This window comes from Gavialis gangeticus, unplaced genomic scaffold (genome assembly GCF_001723915.1).
Source record: "Gavialis gangeticus isolate Ggan-Ray unplaced genomic scaffold, GavGan_comp1, whole genome shotgun sequence".
NCBI lineage: Eukaryota > Metazoa > Chordata > Crocodylia > Gavialidae > Gavialis > Gavialis gangeticus.
The window spans coordinates 17,088,286-17,110,340 of record NW_017729014.1 but is presented as its reverse complement, the minus strand read 5'-3'; the positions used below and the strand labels follow the sequence as shown (position 1 = coordinate 17,110,340).

Here is a 22,055-nt window from a genome sequence, read left to right as displayed (position 1 = left end):
TCTGCTGTGTGACAATTTGATTAGGATGGGCCCAGCAGAGGAGACACACCTTTACCCTATCTCTTTAGGTAAGCTGAGATGGATACATTCCTGAGGGAGGGGGGAAACCTGCTCCATCTGCCTACGTGACTGGTGTCAGCTACCTGGGTGAGGGGCTTCTACCTGGTGGGCTAAAGTCTGCCCAGAAACTAGTGATGTATTTCAAATTGGTTGGCTGACAGCCAACAGGTGCTGGCCTCCATTGGACCAGGTTAACAAGGTCACAGGGGCTTTATAAGTTAAGAGGAGGGGGCAGCAGCCATGCGGGGGACTCAGACTTAGAGAGGAGCTTTACCATCTGAAACTAGCTCTCGCTCCCATAGCTCATGAGCTAGGAACGGCCTGCCTCCAGAGGGAATCTCCAACAGTCTCGGGATGATGCTTGTGAGTAAGCTACTCGAGATCTGGTTAGATATATAGCTGGCAGTAACTCAGATGCATGATCAAAAGGGTACCTCAGCCAGACTCTATGGGATTTCTATGATGTTGCTCCATCTTGTACTCTATTCTCACCCTACCGCCTGTAATCAGTAAAGTTCTCCTTTGTGACCGGTGTAGGAGACGTATTGAGGGGTGGCTCTAAATTATGCCTAAGAGGCCCCTTAGGTCTGCGGACTAAGGGAGACTTTCCTTTTTGGCTCCCAATTTGGGGAAGTGCCCCAAGTGCCTGTATTGGGTCCAGTTCCCATTGGACTATTAGGCCTGTGTTTCCTCAAGGACATAGGGCCGAGAGAGCCCCTTCTCGGGGTGGTGGCAGCTTACGTTACCCCCAGGCTAGGGAGTGTGCTCCAGGAAAGGGGTCAGCTGGACGCAAGGCACCCCTAGGGAAGCACTGGGAGCCTGGAAGGTGGTTGGGCGCAGTGAGGTGGGTGGCTCAACGCAGGAGCGCCCCCTACTGGCTCGCCACACATAGCTCCCGCATGCGAGTATGAGTGTGTGTGTGTGTAAAGCCAGTTGGCACCTTGCATTTCATTTACAGCCCCGAGTTCATCGGCAGGTCAGCCAGCTCGTAATGACATCATTACACTTGTTTACCACTCGCACAGAGGAAGTGCTGTACTGATGGGCTTGACCACCACTGGCATTTTTTTTTTATTTAAAAACCATCAGTTTTGCAGAACCAGAGACGCAGTAAGGAAGTGTCTGTAAGTCTCTGTTCCTCATTAGGAGTTGAAAGGAAAAACACAAGAGTTTGGAAATGCCTAGATGTGGTAATGTAATATTGCAAAAATAGTATTGCATGTTGCTGTTCAAACTCAGATGTCAGATTCATAACGCGGCTGACACTCCTGGGATGGACTGTAAATACACACAGTAGCTTCACTGAGCTCAATAGATTCACTCATGATTTATTGATGATAGCTCAGCATTTGGCCCCTACAGTGGTTCAGATTAGAGTAGATACAGGGTGCATCTACACGTCGCCGTATGGCAATGTTGCTGCAGCGCCGTGCTTTAGTACTTGTTTTGGAAGTCCTAAAACACGGGTGGTTACTGCGCTGTGCAAGCAGTGCACACTGAGATTTCACCACTATGTCACCATAGCAGCGAGCTATACCCCGGAAGTGCGCCACTATGGTGACATAGCTGACAATCACGTGTAGACACACGTGATTGCTACGTTGCCATAGCATGGCACTACATCACCATAGGGCGCCATGTACATGCGCCCACAGTTACAATAAAAAGGGTGACATGAAGATGCGCCCACAGTTACAATAAAAGGTACACTAGGATTTCGTGTCCCTAATTCACAGATTTAGAAGTAGGAAAGTTATCAGACCCATATTTCAGCTCCTGATTATAAATGCTCTGAATTTCAAAGGTGCTGAGCACCGAGCGTCTCCCATTAAAAATCAAGACCTGTTGGCACTTAGCAGTTCAGAAAATCAGATAACATATTTAGTTGCCTTAATATGGATTCAGGAGCTTAACTGCATTTGCTTTCTCATCATGTCTTGAAAGCAGAGGAAAGACAAATCACCACCCTGACAAAATGATCAGAAAATAACTCTGCCAGGAGACCATCCTGGACTGTGCCTATCCTCTTCACCGCCTGCTTTGCTCTGGAAGAGTGCAGCCCAGCTCTGTGCAACAATACTCTGACTTCTGTCCCTTCCCCTATGATGTTAATGTGGATGAAATGAGGAGGTGAAGAGAGTCAAAGATGCCAACACGAGCCTGTCACTGCACAACATTAAACAGTTAAAGGTTTGGAGACCTTGGCCTGCTCTGTTGCATAACAGCAACAACCACTGTTGAAAGAAAGACCTTTTATTAAAGAAGGGCAAAGAAGAAGAAAAAAGCTAAAGCATTTGAAATGTAAAGTATTAAGTAAAGCCTTCTTTCTACACAGTAGCTCATGTTCCCTTTCCCCTTGGCTCTAGAGGAGAGTCCTGTTTGACACATTCATTTTAGGTGGTTTTAAAACTCTTTGGGGGAAAAGAGGAGGTGGCAGTGATGTTCTGGAACAGTTCTTGAAGTCTGTTCTTGTTCCCTTGACGCAATGAGACAAACACTAAAGGGAGAGAAGGAAGAAAAAGAAAATGCAGCTTCTGATTTTGGTGCCGTTACTTGCAAAATCTGTCAGAGAAACATGGGGCATTTATACAGGTACCTTTGTCTGCTCCGACGTGCCGGAAATCCAGCATGTTGGAGCAGGCTCAATTAACTGAGTCTGCGGAGCATGCGAGCTGACGTGCCTGGTGCTGCGGAGCATGCATTGGTATAAATGGCATAATGCACATCAGCATGCAGAAAATGGGAGCAGAGCACTTTTGAACTAAAACACCTTTGATGTGTTTTAGTTGGAAAGCGCGCCACCGCCATGGTCTCAGTGCTGACGCGCATTTTGCCATTTACACAAATACATGCACCGTGGTACCGGGTGCTGCTAAAAGCACCCAGCGCTGTGGCACATGCGTGTGTACAGATGCCCATGGACGCTGCAAATGTTCTTAATCAGCCATTCTGGAACATAGCAGACTCATGCCCGTATTGGGCTTTACAGGACATCCACATTTCCCTGGTGTTTTCATTCCTTCATAGTTTCCCATGAAGGGCTGAGGAAGTAGGTGATGGGCAGACTAACCCCCTCACCGTCCTCACTGGCTGCCTATGAAGTGTGTTTCTTGACACATCCGTTTTAGTCCATTCATTTCTAATTTGATTGGTTGTTGGCCATCATTTGCATATAACCCCTGTCCAGTGTTGGCCTAATCCTGTCTTTCTGCTCGGTCTAAACTTATCTTTCTATTACCCTTTTGTACTATTTTCTGTCACAGGGGCAGGCAGTTATTTTGGGCGGAGGGCCACTTACTGAGTTTTGGCAAGCCATCGAGGGCCGCATGACAGGCAGCCAGGGGCAGAGAAATATTCATTTTCTAAATTTTTTAGGGACCCCATGGGCCAGATAGAATGGCTTGGCGGGCCAAATCTGGCCCATGGGCCGCATTTTGCCCACCCCTGTTCTGTCAGCATGTATTATTATAGACTGCTGTAATGTTGTATGAATTTTTACCCACTTCTCAAACATTGAGCTCCCAGCTGGGTTAGGACTACTAGATTGCAGGTGTTACAACTTACCTCGGTATGCGTGCTTGGGCAAATTCTGTTTGCAGCCACACAAGCATTAATTCAGAGTAACTCTGTTATAGTCAGGGGAATTATTCTAGATCCATGTCAGTGCAAGTGAGAATTTTTCTACATATAGTTGCACCAAGTATAAATCAGGGCATAATTTGGTCCTACTTTTGTTGGTGTTACTGCTGTCTAACCCTAATACTGCTTCATGGGGGAAAATACCTTTTGTGAGTCAAGGGCTGCACTTTCCTATACATCCCAACAGTCTCTAGCACGTTGTGGGCCCTACTGGAATGCACATCCAGGATACTAAATGCATAGGTGATGGCAGTGTTCGAAAAGTTGTTCCTCCTTATATTTTCCATCTTGATTTTGTATCATATTGTATCTTGGTTTCCATTCAGGCCTACATAGGCTTTTCTCTCCTTAATGACCTGAAATAATTTTCCCCCTACTTTTTCTTGCCCTTCCCTCTCAAGTAGTTATACCCCGTTATCATACCTCTCCTTTGCCTTTCCTCCTAGCTGCATAAATTCTTTTTGCCTCTTCTCATAGGTCAAAGCCTCTAATCTGTCTAATGTTTTTGTCCCCCTCCTTTGGGTTCTCTCACTGTGACAACATACTAAGATGCAAAGTCCCCTGGACTCACCTGGAGCCACAATGACATACGGCAATTCATGGCAACAATGCTGCGCAAATCTGAGCTCCAGTTCACAGAGTGGCAATCTTAGATCTGTTGCCGAAGTTTAGACCCAGTCTTGCATCAAAGGGTTACTTAACCGGCCACTTATTACGTCATCTAATTGGTATGTAATTTTTATTATAAAACTCTTATCGGAGACCTCCATATCAACTACAAAGTAATAAATAGAGCACTGTCAAAATATCAATGCTGGATTAATTTAAAAGAAACAAAATGTTGGAGCTTCTAAAAAAAAAAGAGCTAGCACTCTTTTCCTCATTTCAGTGCTGCAGTCAATGTAAGTTAGATGTGAGGTAAGTATTGCCATTTTCTTTAAATTGCCCGGTTCTTAGAAGTGCTGAAGACTTCTTAGTTAAGTGCCAAGCGCCCCTCATTCCTCATCTATAACTTTGGCAGAAGTTGGGAGAGATAGTTAGCCACATTAGCCTGACGTCGTTCTCCAAGGTGCTACCCTAGCCTGCCTCCTGCCTTTGCCAGAAGTTTAAAGTATTCTGCACCTCACAGGATCAGGCCAGCAGTCAGGAACATTTGGGAAGATAGTGGAGAAAAAACAAGCCCAAATGGATATGCAGAATTCTTAAATTGCTGCAGTTGCATTGCGACTTTCTTTTTCACAGCCTCCTGCCACAAACATACAGGAGTTTGTATTTTCTCAGCTCCACTTTTACAGCTTGCACACCCAGGGAAAGCCTATTTTTCAGTTTGGTTTCAGTCACAGGGTTCAGCCAGAACCCTGATTTTTAAGTGCTACGTTCATCTAGGTTAGGGACAGAAGTTACACATAAACCGGTTTAAGTAATCAGAAGCTGGCTTAAACACAACAGAAGTTCAGTGCACATAAAATGGTTTTTAAATGGCCCAAACTGGTTTAAGATAAACCTGGTTGAATGTAGTACAGACCTAACTGATTTAGGTCAAACCGGTTTATGGAACTTCTGTCCCAGATCCCCACCTGGTTCAAGTTAAATCAGAGTCCCCCAGCATCCCAGGATGCTTTGCAGCCCCTACCCTCCCCAAGTCTCCCTAATCATACTCAGCAGCCTGCCAGGGCCTGGCCACGCCTTCCCCTCCAGGTCAGCTTCCCTCCAGCCCTATGGCTGCAGTGGAAGGGAAGGGAGGGCTTGCTCTAGCGTTCCCCAGCTTCTAGCTTGAGCCACTGCAGGCATGTGGCTGTATTTCCAGAATCAAAACTGAATGTCGGTTCACTTGCAAAATCGGTTCAATCTACACAGGTTAGACTAGCCTGCAAAGATTGAATCGATTCAGGCTCTGGCTTTTTAAATGTCTGTACTTAGCCCTAGTCAGGTGACAGACGTAATGCCACGTGACTTAAGTGACCAAACATGACTTATCTTCAAATTTCAGATTTCCTTTTGCCCCAAATTTTGACCTAATCCTAATATGAATGGGCAACCTGACCATCTCCTCTTACTTTACAACTCTCAACATCAGTGTAACTTTTTTTATTGTACTTAATACGTAATCCTGTTACAGTCATATTAAAATCTGCCATATGTCATGGTCCATGGGAGCCCATTACCTTGGAAAGTATTAATAATGATGCTACATTGGGGGGGGGATAGCATACAGGTGACCACAGTTTAGCATATTTGAAGTTTTACATGTTGGCTGTATCATATCCCCAAAGCAACACCAATAATTTTGTTCTTTTCTTTTAAAATTGTGTTTAATGACTTTCCATCCCCTTGGCCTCGTCAGCTGTCTTCCTGCACCTGTCTGTTTAACCCCTCACAATTTCCTGAAACGTCTATGGACATTTTTATATGAATCTGGCTAATGGTATTGGCATGCGAAGTGAGTGGAAAGGGCAGCAGCACAGTGGTTATTTTTACAAGCCAGTTCATTGTATTTCTGCCAGTATATTTCTGCAGAGCCCTACTTAAAATAAATACATTTTAAAAATTAATCCCTTCAAATATGCCACTCCCTTTTTGCTTTGACTAGTTGGGGCCAGGGAATTTTATTACTGGCTGTTTCTTTGTGTGCTTTGTTTCTGTGGTCAGAGGCGAGCTCTTACACATTGTGTGGCAGAAATTCACTGTTAAAAAGCTGTCATTTCTTTTCCTCCACAAATGCCTCCCTGAACCTTCGCAGGGTGACAGCTTGTGGCCACTTGGTGCTTTTGTTGGAACGTGCACTCCATTTGACCCTGTCCCGGCGTTAATAGGATTGTAAAGGCTGACTCCTGCATGACCTCTTCTTGCAAACAACCCTAACCCTTCCCCTTCCCCTACCATTCTCTACAACAGAGCTGAGAAGTGCTGCTCCCTAGGCAGTCTGGAGCTGCAGTTCCTCTTGTAGACAAAAGTGACTGGAAACCCACTGGAGAGAAATCAGCAGGAGGCCACCTGCCCTTAAGTACTCTTGATGCTGAGAACAGTAGGCATTTGTTCACCTCCTTGGAGGGAAATGGTCAGACATTCCTGTATGCAAGCAGAAAATCATATGGGCCCTTTTCAATATGGGAAGGAGGGTCTCCATTGAACAGGTGATTTTCTGGGAGCAGGTGACTGCATGCTTCTTGTCATGGTTTTCAGCTACTTCTCCTAACCCCCTTTTTCATCTCTGTCGGGGGAAAAAAAAGAGTACATTTGTCATCTGACCTGGGTTTAGATGAATAGGATAGCAAACCTCATAGTGATTTCTAACACAACCCATTGGGTTTTGGTAAGACAACATTTAAAAGAATAAACACGGAACTCTGATTCCAAGCTTTAAAAAAAGTGAGCTTTATCCTTTAAATGCTATTCATGAATATTCATTATAAAAGCCAGGCCTGTGGTCTCTTACAGGATGGTCATTATGCAAGCTGCCTTGTAAAGGTTTGCCAAATGCCTTAGGCATCCAGCAGCTGCACATGGGCTATGTCTACATGAGAAACTTTACTGCACAGTAGACTAATCTACTGCACAGTAAAGCGTCACCATCTACATGTGCAGGCGCTTACTGCACAGTAAATTAGTCTACTACTATGCAGTAAATTTACTAGCTGGGTATGCAGGTAGTAAATTAACCATGCAGTCAAGCCAAATAGCATGAATTGCACGTGTAGATGCACCCATGGAGTACAGGACCAGACTGTTCATTGGTGACGTCTGATCGGAGGGATCTGATCTCAGCGTGGGGCCAGTTGTGCTGCTATTGAAGCTTGTTGGCAAAACTACTGTTCACCTCATAACAAATCAAATGGGCTCTCCAATCCTGTGTAAATCCTGACCATCTCTTAACATCACTGCAGTGACTGCATTTGCACCAGTGTAACTAAAGGCACCTCCTAGAAACCTCTTTCACTGCAGTTAGAGGGTTGCAGTCATTTTTCTTGACCTCTCTTCATTGCTCCCATCTCACATGGCACTGTTATTTTCTCTGTAACAATCAGATGCAGCACACTGCCTCTGGGTTACAGGGCCACTGGTGGACAGGATGAGCTGTGTGCCCAAGATAGGATTGTACTTAAGGGGAGTGAGCAACTATCCCAGCATCATTAGGGCCTGCCATCATGAGACAGACATGTGCTTTGATTCTGGGATGAGATAAACCAGGAAGCAAATCTACTGACCAGGCATCAGATACTAGCTCTTAGTGTAAATGGACTAGTGTGCAAAGAAAGACGCTCTCTGTCACCCACAGAAGGAGATTGTACAGCCTCAAGGAATCCACCTTGCTGGGATCATTTGATCATTTCCTGCCCAGAGCGGGGGGCTGGGGTGAACTCGGTGATCTGTCGAGGTTCCTTCCAGCCCTTCATTTCTACGATTCATGGTTCTGTGTAAAGCCTTTGCAGTAATTTCATCTCTTTTACACATCCCAACAACTAAGTCAGCAGTGATTTAGACATTGCAGGTACAACTTCATTTATCCATGGTATTTAACAAAGAACCAAGGTTCAGAAGAGCAGAGACTTCTAAAGGTGGAGCGCCTACGGTCCATGGAAATGCAATACGAGGTGGGCACTAAGGGCAGTTCCAAAAAGGTATTTAAGTACTTAAATTCCTGCTGAAATCAATAGGGGTTTAGGCATCTTTTTTGGCGCTTGGCCTCAAACTTCCATAAGTCGCCTTTAAAAGTCCCAGGCTTTAAGCATTTAACCCCCATGATTCATCGTTTCATAGATGTTAGGGTCGGAAGGGACCGACTAGATCATGTTACTTCAACCAATCTCTTTTCTTCCATTCTCAACCTTAGTCCTATCTGTAATATTTGGGTTTTTTTTCTCTATTTAGCCTTCAACTCAGACTTTGAACTGGTTTCTGAATGCTCCCCCAGTGTAGCTCATGCCCTAATCCAGCTAGCCTTTTCTTCCCTAAAGTGCGCTTGTGCGAGCTCAGACTTGCTAACATAACCCAATGTCACTATTCCTCGGCTAGAAAAGCTGATGTATAAAATGTATATCTCTGAAGTTGCATTTTTGGTTTCCCTACAGTCACCTGTAACCTTTCCACACCCTCTGTGTACCTGCGATGTTTGCTCTCCAGTGTAGGCAATGGCAGAGTGTTTGCTTGTATTTCATACAAGTGTCACCGAGGCGCTTGGTTAAGTATTTCAGTCTACTCCAGGCATCAAAAGGTTCTTTTTTTTCTTTCTAAAGCAAAAGTTGGCTTTTCACTTTGAAGAGCCACACCTCTCACTCTGCCTGTAATCACATCTCTAGCATGCCTCTCCCTTGAAATACTCCTGAAACAACTTGTCTGGTTTTTACCCAGGGGGCAAGGGAGTGGAAGGGGTGGGGGAGAAAATGCCTGTGCCATTTAAAACTAAATACATTAACATTTTTCATGCTGTAAAGTTTAGGCATGTTCGTTCCCGGATATAGAAAACTGTCCCAGGGTCACAGTATATACCAGAATGAATGTCTTTGGGAGGCCAATTGTGAGAAGCAAGTGCCAGGGCTCTGCAGATATATTGGGAAAAGGTTGAAATAGTTCAATGGATTATCTACACTTTGTATTTCCTAAGACCTCGCAGGATCTTTCAGTATTGGGCACACAAAGGCTCTCTGTTCCAACAAGGTTAGCAGCCCGGGCAATTGCAAACACCAGCTCAAACAGAGCGACTTTTGTTTCTCGGGCAGAGGAAAGAGGTTGAAAGGGGCTGAAATGTGTTGTCCTACCAACACGGAATATCTCTCATAATCTGTGGCTAAGAGTTGTTGCAATTTGTGAATACAGCAGTAATGAGATCGGGCAGGAAGGGCACTTTGATATTTTTAAGTAATGCCTTCCTCCCTGGTGTCTTCAAACTAACGGGCAAACAAAACCGCTACGCCCACGATGAAGTGCAGCCACTTTGGGAATGGGATACACGTGTAGGTCCAGCTATGCCTGTGTTCATTGTTGTGCTGCATTGCTCTGATGTTTAAGATCAGGAAATGAGCAGTGTTCTTTTAAAACACCCGGTGTATCACACAATGAGAGGCATTAAATAGCATATATTTTCCCTCAGAAATGTTCTGGCTGCGGCCTCATATGTAGCCATAGCCTAATGAAGAGGTTGCTTGAGAGACAAAGGACAGATACAACATGTTGAATTTACTGAAAATAGAGGGACATTTTCATTCCTGATACTTCTCTGGTGTTGCTCTTGCTTATGCTAGCAAAAAAAAACCTGGCTGAACAATAGCTTTGCAAATCACGTAGAAGTGACTGCAAACCCCTGTAGTCTCTGTCTGAAGGCTGCAGCTAGACACACTGCTGCAGGGCAGATCTATGTTTCGCTCTAAAATATTCCTTTTTTTTGCAAGCTCTTTTATTCGTTCTGATAGAAGCCTTGTCCTGTTCCTATTCTGCTTTCCACTGTATGAAAACTCATAGCGGGCGTCCACAAGCTGGGAATAAACTGTAGATCATCTCGCCAGCTTCTTGGTCCAAAGTGCCTGGCGCAGCCTTGCCCGGAGCATGCCTGCAGACTCAGGCAGGTAGGACGCGCTCTTCTTGGCACCCGCTCTTGCCGTGGGATAGACAAGTCCTTTGGGGCTGGTCACCTACCTGTGTTCAGGGTCTGACATCTGAACCAGTTTATACAAATCAGGCCCCCAATATTTCTGTGGAAACTGAAAGCCTAATTCCCACCGGCTCCCTTCAGGCTTCCAGCAAGCGGTCGATGCTGCAGCCTTCGGTGAAGCGCTCGCTCCTTCAGACAAGCCTCTTTCACTCCCCTCCCGCCCAGGAGCCGGTCTCGTTAGCACATTAAAATTCAGACTTAAGGCTGCCTAAGAGTCTGTGGGGAGTGGAGGGGGGCCTGAAATGATTTTCCTATGGCTAGATAAGGAGTTTTGTGATTTGCCTGGGAAGATGGGGTGGGGGGGAGAGATAAAACAATCAGCTTTGTTGTGCAAACCAAACCGGAGAATAAATCCTGAGAAAATCAGCAGCAATCTGCGATGTCACTGCCATTAGCTTCTTCAGGGGCAATTAAAGGGAAGCCTCTGCTGTCGTAAATCTCCCGATATTTCAGATGTCCGCTAGTAGGAGGAAACGCTCCGCCGCTGCCCGCACCCTCCCGGCTTGACACAAGCAGCCTGCAGCCCACGGGATTGCTTTGACGTCCCACCTGCCCCCCTGACTGCCCACCATTGGGGTCACCCAGAGGTAACGGCAGGGCAGGAAGCCTCCGTGAGCAGCTCTGCCCCAGCGGGGATTAACCGCCTCGCTGGGCTGCTGCCCTCGACAATTTTCTGGTCAGTAACTTTTTGAAAGGAGAGCGTGTCTAGCGTGGTAGGGAGGGGGCAGGCAGGAGGGAGCTGAAGGGAGAAGACACGGTGGCTGGATGCTTTCCAGGCTGGGAAACCAGCTCTCCAAGACGATCTTCGTGGCAGGGATTAAAATTTCCTCCCCCTCTACCCTCCGAATAACTGTGCAGCCGCCGGACATGCCGTGGAATAAGGAACGGGATCTCTCTGCCCCCTTCCCTCCATCGCATCCCTCGGGCAGGCAGGCATTTATCCCGCCATCGAGAAATTCGCTACCTGTTGGCTCGTCTAGCTAGCGGGTTGGAAGATGGCTCTTACTCATTGGAAGAAAGTGAGGCCACAGCAGCATCCCAGATGCCCCAACCCCGAAACACTGGGGCATCCAGAGTCCCGAAGCCCTCCACCAATTTCGGAAACTGATTTTTAAAACCGGTCGTCCCCTGAACTTCGGATGCTGACACCTCACCCGTTTGGAGGTGCTCCTCGGCATAGAGCAACGCACGCTTTTCAGGCTGACGTCCAGCGAGGGGAGGTGCCGTGAGGGTTGCGTGGGGCACCCAGCGCTGGGGAGCTGGAGTAGGGCAGAGACCAGGAGTGAACAGGACATCTGCAAAACATGGGAAAGGGGCAACACGAGTCCATGGCAAGAACCCAGCAAAGTCCTCTTAGGAGTGGGGCAATCCTCTTTAAAGCTCCCTGGGTCGTGGCAACAGGATACAAGGTAGTCTTGTGGGGCTGACTAGGAGAACGCTCTAAAAGTGCGAACACATATTGTATTGATCCAAGGTTTTAGTAGGACCGGCTATTTACTTAAAGCTCATTAAAGCTAGAGACCTATTTCTCTTTGCATACCACCTCCTGCCTGAGCCAAGGTTTCCAACAATAGGGCTCAGGCCCAGCGTTGGCTGCTCTGAAATCTCTTCCTAACCACCCACTTTCCTAGTACTGAAGCTACCTCCTGTATTTCTTTTTTTCCAAGAGCCACCCCTGTGCAAACCCAGGGAAACATGGGTTTATGCTTTGCCATTACATACTACCGCAAAACCGAACATGGGCTCAATTTCTTCTCTGAATCAGCATTGATATGGGAATCACTGAACAGCATTTGAACTGTTGTATCTTCTGGTTATTCCTTTGGAGAACACGGGGCATGAAAGTGCAACTCTGAGCAGGTCTGAAGGCAATTCAGCACCTTGTCTGACTGTGAAGCCAAGCTGAGCATATTCAACACCCCTCCAAAGAAACAATGGTCCCTTCAGAAGCCCCTTGGCATCTCTGTATTTATTTCTAGGTCTGCAGGTGCATGCGTTTATATAGACACATATAAAAGCCGCCCCCTCCCCATGGTTTAAAGAACAGGCTTAGTTTTCCAATTTAACTAATTAAGGAGCTGAATCAGACCTGGGTGCTCTTTTATCTCTTTTTTTGGCTGCATTTGAAGGGCACTGGCTGTAAAAGAAAATCAGGCCTTGTACTTACAATGAGGGAGGCTCAAGCACAGTTCCTAAAGATTGCTTGTTGCTTTAGAGAAAACTTTCCTCCCGAGATTGATTGTGGGGAGGAAATGCTGTATGTTCTGGCTCCTCGTGCTGTCATGAGAGTCATCCCGTTGACTCCGGGGATTGAGTTACAGGCAGTTATGTAATTCAGCCCCTGTACCTTTTGTCTTGCTCTTTTCAACACTTAGATACCTAAAAGGCAAAAGACTGCTAACATTTTAAAGGTATAGTGTCCTTTTTTTTAAAAAAAAAAACAAAAAAACCACACACCAGTCAGATTCACCCCAAGTAGCAGGCGACGCTGTGCTCCAGAAGATCAGGTCGCTGCTCATAAGCAACGCGATCACTAAGATTACAAAGTCCTTTCCGTCCGAAGCCCAATTTTCCAGTTCTCCATATAGAAGACTCCTCTCGAGGGAAGCATTTGGCCCCGACGATTTCCTGTCTCGTATTTTTATCCTAAACAATAATTTTGCATTGAAAATATTATCTGCTGTGGAAGAGTTTCTGTGGTCACACTTTCACTTGTAAGCACTGGGAGGGTCTTTTGGGGGTTTTTTGCTTTTTTTCTCTTGATTACTTTGCCTGTTGGCTCTTGAAAACGTCAGTGCTTTTAATGCGGGTATGGGCACACCCCATTTGGCCGTTCTGCTATTTCCAAAACAAGGAGTGAATATCGACTTGCAATGTCGTGGAGGATGCAATGGTTGCTTGTCCCCGGTAGAACAGGGGAGAATCTGGGAAGGTGGAAACCCACCCACCACCAGTGCTTTGAAAGAAAGGGGAAATTTAAGCTATGTAGCAAGAGAGAGAGAGAAAAAGTCTGCCTGTCAGTGAGATCTGTTAAGCTATGGATTAAACCTCCAAAGGAAGTGGTGAAAGCCCCATCACTCACTTGAGACATTTAAAACGAGACTGTGTGAGTCACTAGGAAATGTACTGCTGGGTACAGTCCTGCACTGCGAGCTGAACTCGATGACTAGTTTGGTCCTTTCCACATCGAAATGTCTCTGATCTTACAGAGCTGCAGAGCAGGGTTATCCCTCTTGTGTCTTCATTAGAGATCAAACCTGTGTCTTTTTTTATTCACATGGCCTTTCAGACTTGTTAGAAGTCTTCTCACTGGAAATTTTCCATCCTTAATGTTTGACTCAGCTTGCTAAACAAATACCGTAGAAGAGATCTAGCCTGTAGTAATAGCCAAAGGATGTAAAACACACTTTTGAAGCCACTAGTTGAAAACTACCTCTTTCTTGCTGCATTTTAACGCTGCCCCATTACAGCCCCCTGTGTTACAGGATTATTCTGGGCATGTTTTGGGAGGCGCTATGAGGCTCTCAAGGCTAGTTTGGGACAAAGCTGATGGAGTGATCTTAGCCTGAATTCCCTAGTTGGCAAATATCCTTGCTCCTGTGGGTTTAGTGTAAAACCACAACATTATTTTAGAGTGAGCCTGCAGTTTGCATGCACCTAGAATAACAGTCTGCAAGTTATCAGTGCTCCAAACTGTTACTTTTGGCATGCCGACTAAACTATTTTACCTTGCTATGGACCAGTGACAAAGCCTAGCAGTCAACGTAGGACAACAGAAGAAAGCTGGATCACTGCTCTGACATATCCACAGCATATTCAGGGTTAAAAATGACCTTCCTCCCCAAGTTCACCCCCCCATAGTCGTGCATGTGAAAAATTATTGGTCAAAAAATAATTGCTCCTGGGACTGGTTCGTTTATTTATTGCATGATGCCACCAGCAGGCTGCCAGTTCAGAGAGCCCATTTTCAGCGCTGCTTGCAAATCAGGGACGTTCGCCGGGTATGGAGCACGGACCACTAGCACAGAGGAACACTAAGCACCCTCCGCTGCCGCATGGCCCTACCCCCACGTTGCATATAAGCGTCGTTGTTTAAAAATCATTTAGTGCTTGCCCTAAAGCAAACAATGTGGTGGAACAGGCCATGCAAACACGACTCAAGGTCCGTGTCCAATTGTTGGAATTAGAAACAGATTTTAATTGTTTTAGATTCAAAACAGGAACCGTCCAGATTCTTACAAATGTCCTTTGCTGCAGATCATCCTGTGGGGTCGAACGGAGAAGTGCCTGAAGGAAACCACAGAGGAGATCAGGACAATGGGAACAGAGTGTCATTACTTCATTTGCGATGTGGGAAACAGAGAGGAGGTCTATCAGCAAGCCAAAGCTGTCCGAGAAAAGGTTGGTCTTTAGGGTCGATCTGCTGTCGGGCAGAGCAGGGAAAACCCATCTGTCTTTAGCAAGTGGGAAGTGTCCTCCAAGAAACCGGGAAGAAGAACGGCTTGGACTTAGCAGTCTGGCCTTTAAACTCCTAGATCCTGTGGCAGCGAAGACAGAGCCCGATTCTCGCTTTGGGCAGGCAGTGACCCCTGTGCAAAGCTGACACAACGCTGCTACCAAATCTGACTTCGTTTCCAGTGGTAACCTTCCACGCTAATTTTGTACAGGTATGACACCGATGCAAAACGCAAGCCTGGCAGAGCCCGAGTTACGTGAACTTTGGATTTTGAGGCTGTAGCAAAAAAAGTTCAGTGGGGAAAGAGCTGAGACGGACAACTCATGGGTGAAAAAAAATCAGTGTCCCGTCCGAATCCAGCTTTTCACCTGTCTGAAAGTACCCAGATGACATTATAGCACTAAGACTGAACTACAATTTGCAAACTATAGAATTACAAAGGGACGAACACAGAATCCACCCAAAAAAGGCAGTTAGTTGTTCATTTTGAGGACACTGCTTTTACATTTGTTATCCTTATCAAAACCTGGTCCCTTTTGTTCCAGCTGCCTCCCCCCCCCTTTACTCTCTCTTGGTAAGGGACACGTTTTTCACTCTGCTTTGTCTTTGTTTCTAAAAACATTGGTTGCCCCCCAAATAACATGTTGTGAACCTGCCTCGGAGGAAAGGGAGCACGCGCCTGCGCAGAAGTCGGTGTCTGTGCCTCAGCTAGTTTCATTTGTCCACGGGCACGCTGCAGTCGCCAGAAGGATCACAAGGCCCCTTATGTTAGCCTGCCAGAGGACATGGATGCAGCCTTTCGTCGACAGGCCAACAGTGAGCGTAGCAGTTGTGAGAGGGAGTGTTTGCTGTAACCCATTGTCTCCCTAATCCTTTTGCCTTTTCTGTTTTTTCCAGGTGGGTGATATCACCATCCTCGTGAACAATGCTGCCGTGGTTCACGGAAAGAGCCTGATGGACAGCGACGATGATGCGCTGCTCAAATCACAGCACATAAACACCCTGGGACAGTTCTGGGTAAGATAAGCTCCCGTATCCAGCGTAGTCAGACTTGGAAACGAGAGTGACAGATTGCAGCCAGTAAACACAGCTCCCCTGCTAGACCTTTCTAAACGGGTCTCGGGAAGATCAGCCCGACATGAAAACAAGCCAGAAAAAACAACGTGAAGGGCAGAGGCCAGAGGAGAGGGGTCTGAGAAAAAAATTGAATTTGACAGATTCCTTCAAATTGACTTCTTCAAAAATAGCGTATTAAAGGCTTCCAGTAATTATACAGCATTTGACGCTCTTTCACACCCACTCCGAGCGTTACAGGAACAAACCCGGTTCCCTTGGAGAAAACTAAAGCCCACGGAGGAGACTCTCGCTGCTCAGCTCACATCTGGAACATGCGAGAAGCATGACCAGATGCACAGCTCTGGAGCCTGCAGCATGCTTACTCGGTTTTTAATTAGACGAACACAAAAGCAGTTATTTGTCATTCCTAGTGTCACCCAAGCTTTTGTCACTCCTAAATGTACAGTGTGCGCTCTCTGCGGCCTCTGGATGCCGTTTGGCTTGGGGATTTGATGCATTTCTCGGGCCGTCTGCTTAAATTCACCTCTTTTGCAAACATTTGCAGGAGCAACAAGACCCCCAGTTGGTCGCAACGGGACCACGCTTGTTTTTCCAGGGGCTGGGATTCGGGCTGCATCTCTGCTTAACAAAGGTTTTCTCTTCACTCTTCTCCAGACCACCAAGGCTTTCCTGCCCCGGATGCTGGAACTGCAGAACGGACACATCGTTTGCTTGAATTCTGTCTTGGCCTTGTCGGCCATCCCGGGGGCCATCGACTACTGCACCTCCAAAGCGTCTTCCTTTGCCTTCATGGAGAGCTTGACCTTGGGGCTGCTTGACTGCCCCGGAGTGAACGCTACCACGGTGCTGCCTTTCCACACCAGCACAGAGATGTTTCAAGGCATGAGAATCAGGTCAGTCCACAGGAGCTGGGGCAAAGCATCTCATTTTAAATGAATCGCCAGAACACACTCCTAATTAATGCCTCGTTTAGTTAAGAGCATCTGATGTCCCGTCCGGCTGCCAGGGAGCACAGGGTCGCTCTCGGCCACCTGGAACTCATCAGACCAGTTCTTGCGCTTTGCTGGCACGTTCGTGCTCCCCGACATGTACTGCTCGGCCTGCCTTCACTAGGAAAGGGCGTCCTCCAAGTAGTCGCTTCTGCAGAGAAAACTGGAAGCAAAGTTGCATGGGTTGGGGGGTGAGCCAGCTGCGGAGAGCAGCGCAGAGAAAACACGCTGACCGTTCAGGCGCTTCAGAGAGGAGAAAAATCTGCACAGTCCTTGGGGATCTGCAGCCCAAATCCAGTCCCTTCCTCATTGCCGTGGAAGGGATCAGCCCTTCCTTGCCGAAGCGATGGCGGCAGCCCCATTGACTACAGCGAGAACTTCTCGGGCGCCTTGTTGCAAGCTCCTGTGAAAGCAAACCCGATTCAGGGGCTGACAACTAACCAAATCTCCTTTTACCTGGGTTGGATCAAAAGCTCCCGGTGTGAACCATTTGTGCAGTTTGTGCACCCGTGGCATTTATGAATATCATCATTAGTATTAGGAAGGCATGCACAGGTACCAAAGGGAACAGGGAGCAGCTGTTTTCATCCTTCACCTGCCAATAAACCAAGCAGAAGGTCGAAGATGCAATGGCAGGATCGTGGCTTTAAGTTTCCGGCAGTATTATGCAGAATATTGCTTGAGCAGGTCCCTGCACCGGGCGGGGGTCTTTGTGGCCTCTCCTGCCTGTCCCTAGAGGATGAACCATGTTCTCCCCTCGGCCCCGCTGCCAGCCCAGCTCTGCTGACAGGCGTGAGGGTGGCAGTGTCGGAGGCTTACCCTCCCTGCCAACACAGGGGGGCAGGTATTCATGTGCCAGTGGCCACCAATAGCTCAGGAAGCAAAAGGGCCTTGGTTTGTAGTACCCAAAACCCGGTAAGGAGTTTCTTTCTTTCTTTTTTTCATTCAGGTTTCCCAAATTATTCCCTCCTCTAAAGCCAGAGACAGTGGCCAGGAGGACAGTGGAAGCCGTTCAGATGAACCAAGCCCTGCTTCTCCTGCCCTGGACAATGAACATCCTTGTCATCTTGAAAAGGTCAGTCATTTCCTTTGCTGTTCGCACCTGCCTGGCCTCCTCATTTTGCCTTTTAGGCAGTCGGTCCTTTTTTCTGTCCGCTAAGCCAAACCTCACCCGGGCAGTCGCATGATAATGTCAGGTTGTTCAGTCCCACGGGAAACAGCGGGCATCAGCGACAAGGAGGACACGTGGCGAGGCTGACTGCAGAGTTTTCCTGACTTGAGACATCTCCCCAGGGTACATCTCCCCGGTCTGGAAGCAGATTCAGCACCCAAACCTCAGAGAGCCGAGATCTGCTCTGATCATTCGTTTCCAGAAAATGGCATGGTTAACTAGCTCAAGCCTCTCTGCAGACTGCAGGCATTCAACAGCACACATGAAATACGTGTCTCACCATTTATGTGTAGAGCCCGCTCTTTCTCCTCCATTTCCATTGAGCCAGGAGAACATAAAAAAACATTAAGGAAATCATAAGGAAAGTAATGATTTATTTTTTCATGAAATTACCTTTTTAGGTGAATTTCAAATTGCTTCCAGAAAGGGAATCCCAGCCTGTCACACTGAGCAAGTTTCCAGTGAGCTTCCTTTGTGGAGGTATACCAAAACCCTTCTGAAAGCGCAGGTCGTCCAATCAGAGAACTGACACAGTGTCCTGCGATTCATGTAGCCAATCACAACCAAGTGAGAAACCCTGCATTTCAGATAGAAAGGCAAAATTCACAAATAAATCATTAAATATTTTGGCATGAGAAAATATGCCATACCAGCTATGAACTGACTGCCCAGAGGCCTCTTCCATCTCTTGACTCCTCTGTGAAAGCCAGGGAAATGTGAACTTTCATTTCTACCCAGGAGAACTTTTACAAACTTTTCTCCGATGCCTGATGAAGGGTGTACGTGCCCGAAAGCTTGCCATCAAAGAATTGTTTTTGCAAAAATCATGTTGGTCTAATAAAAGATCTTATCTCTATTAGGAGTCCTGATTGCCTTCTGGCATAAGAAATGCATTTATGGGGGGAAATCTCAATAATTTTGTGGAGCCCCTACAAGCAGAGCAGGCACAGTTCTCTGCCAGCTATCTATTTTATTAGGAATAATCCTTAACAAAATTGGGACAAAATTGTTCCCAGTTGAAGTCAACCCGATGCGTCAAGGTTTCCCTCATATTTTCAACCTCAAGATGAGGAAAAACAGCTTTTTCACCAAATATACATTCATAACTACAGATAAAAACCATGACAATGGTTTAAATGCACCGAAAGTACTAAAATAAGAGCTGTGCTGGAAAAAAAAAAAATCCCAACGTGGTTTGTTTATGGCATGCACAAAACTGCTGCAAGTCAAAAAATCGGCAGTGTTGGGGACCCAGTAATAGATTGACCCTGTATTGTAAGTCAAGTGCAAATTTTATGGTTGCTGGGGAGGGAAAGAAAAGGTCATTTCTCATCAGAACAGTACAGCAGCTCTTCAGCAACCCGGTAGCCAACAAAAGAAGAGCGACGAAAATACCAGCGTGACATGATGAGAAAGCTAAATGTTTCGGGGGCTAGACATCAAGAGAAACGTCCAGCCTGATTCTCAGTAGGAGATCTCAGGTTTTATATATCGAACGGGAGCCTGCGACTTAGGGGACTTAAAAGGTGACGTCTTAATGGAAACATTTCTTTCAAGGCCTCTTTAATAAGCTGTTTCTTTCCAGAAAGAGACAGCATAGCACTTTTTTACCCTAGGGCTTAGGCATGCCAACTGCTGAGTAACGTCGTATTCCTGAGATCTGTGGGCGCAGCATCGTGCAGGACAGGGCCCTTGATGCTTCTGCCTGATAGACACTGAAATGCATGCCTGCTTCCTGCTCCCAATAGCCAATGCAACTACTGGTGTGTGTGTGTGTGTTGACACATGTCCTTTAATACTATTGCATAGCGGCTTATATTTCCTTCTGCTTCCCCTGCAGCATTCTCCCACAGTCGGCACTTGAAGAAATCCACAAGTTTTCTGGAAGCTACACCTGCATGAACACTTTCAAAGGGCGAACATAGACCTGGTGATGCAAGGACTCGTTCTGCAGTCAAGCCAACACAAGCAGCAAAATCCTGACAAGATTGTGAATCAGCCGTCTTGGCTGTTAGCCTGTCCTCTTCGCGTGACTTGTGCTGCTTTGAGGCAATGCATTTCTAGCAGGCCAGACCCATAGTAACACGACCTTTGCACAGGACTTCTGGAAGGAGAAACAAACAAAAAAAAGCGTGAAATGTTTATGCAATGTCTAATTCTGTAGAATCTGATTGTTAAAACTGCTCCTAGGTTTAGGATTGAATTGCTGTTTCCATAAGACCCAGAGACTGCTCCGACCTGGGCGCAGCATGTCTCGCCTCATCCTTCCCCCGCTCTGCTCACAGAAACTGGAAGAAGAATGGGGATTGATGTCAGGAATGGGAGTTTTAAAAATGACCGTAAAGGGGCAGTAGCTAAGACTTTTTATGGAGACTTCGCCTTTCCCCTTCCTCGCCGCATTGGATGGCTGGTGCTTTTGAACCATCGAAGCAGCTTGTTCCCCTGACAGCTGATCCTTCCCCGAAGGGCCACTAAGGAAGCTACTGTGCGCGAAAGGACTGATCCCGTCTAGCCAAGGACTGCGCACGTTGAAAGGCTGAAGGGGGAAACCCAGAATGAGGAGTAGATAGGTATAGGGTTTGGAAAGGACAGTCTTAATAAGGCAAGGTCCCTTCAGCCACTAAAATCATATGCAGAATGTAACGGTTGTGTCTGAATACTTTTGTTCATTTATGGTGAAATATAATTTCCTTTTAGCACTAATCCCTGATGTCCAGTCATTGAGCCAGCGTTGGGTCGGAAATTGGTTAACCTTATCCCAACACTTGCTCACGCAGTTCGTTCTTACAGTGAGTCCAACGGATTGGTGTGCACAGTGAAATAAGTGGACACGGGAAGGGGAGAGCCACTTTCAGCCAGGGCCTGATCAAACACACGTGGGAGTCAACTAAACGTTTTCTGCTGAGCTATAGGGGAGTTTGATTGGGTCCTAGGTGAGCCAAAAGAGGAAGAATTCAACAGTGAATTCAAGAGGAAGAATTCACAATCCTGTTGTGACTGAAGTGTCACAGCTCAGCTAAATATACAGTGTCAGCATATATATATATTTTTTATAATACAGTCTCTTTAACTACCCAGCACAGGCCCATGCCAGATCCAATGTGCAGCACAACACAGTAACGTATATGCAATATAACATGACACAAAAAAAAGAGAAGAATTTGTCAGACCTGCAGCAGACGTGATACAAACACACCCCAAATACAGCTCTCTTAAGGGAGCTTGTGGTGCAAGCACAATGATATGCAGTTGGACTCCTGAGGCCTCTGTACAGCTTTTTCATGCGACCTGGGATGAGTCTCTTAACGTCACTGTATTGCAGCTCGCTGATCTGCAAAGCAAGGCGACTAACGTACTCGACTGGGTGGTTGTAAGCCTGAACGCCTTACTGCACGTCAACTACTCTGCAAGCCTCAGGCGGATGGCAATAGGAAAGGGCAACGTCTTTCTACAATTGGTTTGCAACCTGAAAGGTTGGATTCAGTACTAGAGAGAGGAGAGGCAGGAATCACCCTATGAAACAGCAACTTCTAGGAATGACCCGAGTTCAGTCGGAAATGGTGGAAGGGCATCTTATCCCTCCATTTGGATGCTCTTTCAGTTCTGCTGTGTAGAAGGGAGCCCAGATTGGGCAAAAGGCACTTGCCAATCCCAAGGCCTGATCCTTGCCTTGTGTAAATCAGCAGAGATCTATCAATGGGTGCACTGTGCCTCCTCTCTAGGAGGTAGATCTCTGCAGACGCCCCTGCCCTTGGGGAGCACTATCGGCACGACGGTATCCAAACTCCCTGCTCGTGGAGATTAACCTGCGACTGTGTTTTTCCTCCTGAAGCCAAGGGTGCAAGCTTGAGCATGGCATCTGCTTTGAAAAGGCTTCTTACCGCAGGGTTTTGTTTCGATTGCCTGGAGAGCCCAGGTGTTTTGGAAGTGCATTTAGTCTCTGAGACCAGACAGGCCACCCTGATCGGTTGTCCCCAGTTAATTGTTGAGAAGCAATACTATTATTGAAAGCTCTAC

General features: G+C 46.7%; 1 protein-coding gene and 1 long non-coding RNA gene across 3 annotated transcripts in view; one reads left to right on the top strand and one right to left on the bottom strand.

The window, feature by feature from the left end:
- Nucleotides 1-21,179, top strand: part of DHRS3 (dehydrogenase/reductase 3) — a 45,319-nt gene extending 24,140 nt beyond the window's left edge. Inside the window, exons 2-6 of the mRNA XM_019511870.1 lie at nt 14,603-14,746; nt 15,699-15,818; nt 16,533-16,771; nt 17,817-17,942; nt 19,879-21,179. Of these exons, the coding sequence (XP_019367415.1) occupies nt 14,663-14,746; nt 15,699-15,818; nt 16,533-16,771; nt 17,817-17,942; nt 19,879-19,963 (654 nt within the window). The 5' untranslated portion in view covers nt 14,603-14,662 and the 3' untranslated portion in view covers nt 19,964-21,179. The remainder of the gene's footprint in view (nt 1-14,602; nt 14,747-15,698; nt 15,819-16,532; nt 16,772-17,816; nt 17,943-19,878) is intronic.
- LOC109293770 overlaps nt 5,773-22,055 on the bottom strand; it is a 50,525-nt gene continuing 34,242 nt past the window's right edge. Inside the window, exons 5-6 of one of the 2 annotated variants that reach the window (XR_002096391.1) lie at nt 12,513-12,724; nt 5,773-6,910 (exon numbers count right to left, since the gene is read on the bottom strand). This is a non-coding gene — a long non-coding RNA (uncharacterized LOC109293770). Of the gene's footprint in view, nt 6,911-10,072; nt 12,725-22,055 lie in introns of those variants that run through there. The other variant, XR_002096389.1, reaches the window with a different exon arrangement.